The sequence below is a fragment of the Chrysochloris asiatica genome, unplaced genomic scaffold, assembly GCF_000296735.1.
Source record: "Chrysochloris asiatica unplaced genomic scaffold, ChrAsi1.0 scaffold00105, whole genome shotgun sequence".
Classification (NCBI taxonomy): Eukaryota; Metazoa; Chordata; class Mammalia; order Afrosoricida; family Chrysochloridae; genus Chrysochloris; species Chrysochloris asiatica.
The window spans coordinates 3,226,884-3,230,304 of record NW_006408623.1 but is presented as its reverse complement, the minus strand read 5'-3'; the positions used below and the strand labels follow the sequence as shown (position 1 = coordinate 3,230,304).

The window sequence follows — 3,421 nt, the reverse complement described above, 5'->3', positions numbered from 1 at the left end:
GTTGTAAATATATATTTGTTTAAATATCCAAAGGGCACATTTTGCAAGCCAGCCTCCTGTCCGCAGGCACGCTGCATTTCTCAGTCAGTTCCTGGGCCTAGAGTCCTCTGTTGCTCTGTCTCTCTATGCCATCGCCCCTGCCACCATCTCTGTTGTCGCCGCTTTTCTGCTCAGGACCCCTCGCTCCTCTCATGTTCTTCCCTCTTGATGGCCCTAGGGTCCTGTTACCTGGATGCACTTCTTCTAAGACAGATTTGTTTGTTCTTCTGGCAGACCACAGTGTAACATGGGCCCTTCATAAAGTTCTTGGAAAAATCCCAAATTCTTTTAAGTCCTTTTTTTCCATAAATTTTTGGAAGCCCCATTGTATTAAATGTTCACTGCCAACACCATAATTGAAACACAACTATTCTTACTCCTTATTTATTACTGCCCAGCTTTTGCACACATCTGAGATGAATGGAAACACCATGGCTTGGTCAAGCTCACCTTAGTCCTCAAAGTGAATGTGGGATCCTGAGACAGGTGCTTTCCTGGTTCTTTCCTCCAGTTCCCGAATAACCTTTCTCCATTTTCATTTTCTCCATTTACTGCTGTTATCTAAGGAGCTTTGGTGGCGTAGTAGATTACAAACTGGGCTGCTAACCACAGGGTCAGGAGTTCAAATCTATCAGCTGCTCTGCAGGAGAAAGAGGAGGCTTTCTGCTCCTGTAAAGATTGACTGCCTCAGAAACAATATCCAGGGTCACTGTGAGTCAGGATCGACTCCACGGCACACCCCCACCACCATCATTGTCCACATGTGGCCATTACTGGGAGGGGACGCCCACCCTGTGGGCACAGCCACACTTGAGTGGACAGTGGGCTCAGCCATCAGTTAGGACTTCTACTCAACTTGACCACGTAAGTGAACATCTCCACATTAATTACAATATGCTTGTGTTAGGTCTCCCACCGGTTATTTGAACTGATATTTGGAAAGGCTGTTCCCATCCTTGCGCTAAATTCTCTGCTTCATGGCTGAAATCATTGGCCCTATTGATGGGTATCAAAAAAAAACAGTACATGAAGAAGATTGTGAATATACCCAGCAAAACACACCAGTTCAGTGGTCACTGCATGTCCAGTTCAGTGACCCCAACGACGATCTTCGCATTGTTTGTCCACTCTTTTCTGAGTCGCTCCTCTCACTTGCAAGTTGCTAAAAATCAGCTCATGGGCACCGGGTTTGGTGTGGGCTCTTAGAAGACGGGTTTGTATTGTTTCCGGAGCGGGGGCTGATCTGTCTGGTTTCCGTTCCAGGTTCCTCAGTGGTGTGCTGAATATTGCCTCTCCATCCACTACCAGCACGGGGGCGTGATCTGCACCCAGGTCCACAAACAGATGGCCGTCCAGCTTGCCCTCCGGGTAGCCGATGAGATGGACGTCAACATTGGCCATGAAGTTGGCTACGTCATCCCTTTCGAAAACTGCTGCACCAGTGAAACCATCCTGAGGTTGGTTTTCTTGGGCTCTCCCTGGTGACCCTTAGTTTTCTTGGTCTCTCCCTGGTGACCCTTAATTTTCTTGGGCTCTCCCTGGTAACCCTTAGTTTTCTTGGGCTCTCCCTGGTCTCCCTTAGCTTCTCACGTACTAAGCGGATATGCAACCCTAACTGGTCTTTAACAGTTGCTGTCCTGTCCCGGCTGCCTCTGGGATTCCAGGTCACATTATTCCCACAAATTCCCAGAAACTCCAGAGAAAGGTACAGCAGGTCTTCTCAAACTCTGCCTCACAGTGGGCCCATACATTGTCCATGGAGGTTGACATGAGTGGTTCTCCATGTGCTCCGTGCCTCCACGCCTCTGTGCCTCGGGACATGGCATTCCCTTGATTTGCCATGCCATGCCTCAGTCATTTCTCTTCGTCATGCCAGATCCATGCAAGGGGGTTGGCCTCCTCCCGCAAGACTTCCCTGAACCTCCCAGAGTCTAAATCTGAAAACCCTCTGTTTGGGCTTCTACAGAACCTGGGATGACCTTCCATCACGGCAGGTTAACTCAGAATCCAGCTGGATCCAAAGGTCCTTTCTGTCTCTGGCTTTATTGTGAGATTCCCTTTGAGCTAAGGGCTCCAGGAACTTTATACACAGAAGAAAGACGGAAAATTGGAGCAGTGGTTGATGTTTAGAGCTTTCCTAGAAAATGATCCAAACAGCCATTCCAGGCACTACCCAAAGCTTTCAGTAGCCAGAGATGACCAGCCCCAAGCGTGTCAGCTACCCAGCCCCTGCCTGGCCACCCCAAGAGCTGGAAAGAGAAGCATCTCAAGATCGACATGCCCTCTCCTTTAGGACGCACTTGTGTGGCCCACCAGGTACTTCGACCCACTACTGGGGAGCTCTAGTAGGAGACGGCATCCGTATCCCAAGTATGGTCCCAGCTGACTGCCCCCGGAAAGTCCACTGGACTCACTTGGCCTGGGCCAACCTGCTTCCCCTTACATGTTTGTCTTCAGAGTCATGTCAGATCACAGGGAATCTTTAGAACAAAGGCATGGTGGCCTGAGCTCAGTAAGAATCTGTTGCTTCTGTTACTATAGCCGCGGCGTGCATGAGTCATCATGTTGTTATTGTTGTGAAGTGCTGTGAGCCTGCTCTGACCCTGTATAGGGTTCAGGTTCGAACCACCAACCTTGTGATTTGCAATCCAGTGCTTATCCCATAGCTCCACACCACGACTCTGAGTCATGAAATTAGGATAAATTTATAAATCACTTCTTACGCAAATAGTTCAGAGTGCTGTGAAAGACATGCAAAGGCCTCCCTGCTATGGATGTTGTCGTTAAGTGCCGTTGAGTCGATTCCGACCCATAGCGACCCTGTACAGGGTTTCCGAGGCTGTAAATCTTTACGGGAGCAGAAAGCCTCATCTTTCTCCCGCAGAGTGGCTGGTAGTTTCGAACTGCTGACCTTAAGGTTTGCAGTCCAATTTGTAACCACTACGCTACCAGAGCTCCTTCCCTGCTATGGATAGGAACTCACAAACAAGTTGCAAAGTTGGACAGGCCAAGACTTAGACCCTGAAATGGTAAAGGGTCCCTTAACCTTGGCAGATTCCGTTTTCAGTCACTCTCTTTTCACGTGGCCTTTCAGATTGCCACCAACTCATCACGCCCCTCAGGAGGAGCACAACTGCCCCGTAGGTTCCGAAGCTGTGAATCCGAAACAGACTGTCTCATTGTTCTCCTTGGGAACTGCTGGCTGAACACTTGACCCCACTGTGTTTCTAGGTTCTAAGGTTAACGTGTGGATTTTCATATCTCTGCTGCCTTCTAGGCTTTAGAAACCTTTTGGAAAGGATCAGAGCCATTTAGAAAATGGTTTTATATAATGATTTTTATATTAATTGATACCGAGTCAGGTATGTGTGTGTGTGTGTGT

General features: G+C 48.6%; 1 protein-coding gene across 1 annotated transcript in view; it reads left to right on the top strand.

The window, feature by feature from the left end:
• Nucleotides 1-3,421, top strand: part of DHX32 (DEAH (Asp-Glu-Ala-His) box polypeptide 32) — a 43,845-nt gene that overhangs the window by 13,302 nt on the left and 27,122 nt on the right. The window contains exon 2 of the mRNA XM_006867435.1: nucleotides 1,303-1,496. Coding sequence (XP_006867497.1) covers nucleotides 1,303-1,496 — 194 coding nt within the window. The remainder of the gene's footprint in view (nucleotides 1-1,302; nucleotides 1,497-3,421) is intronic.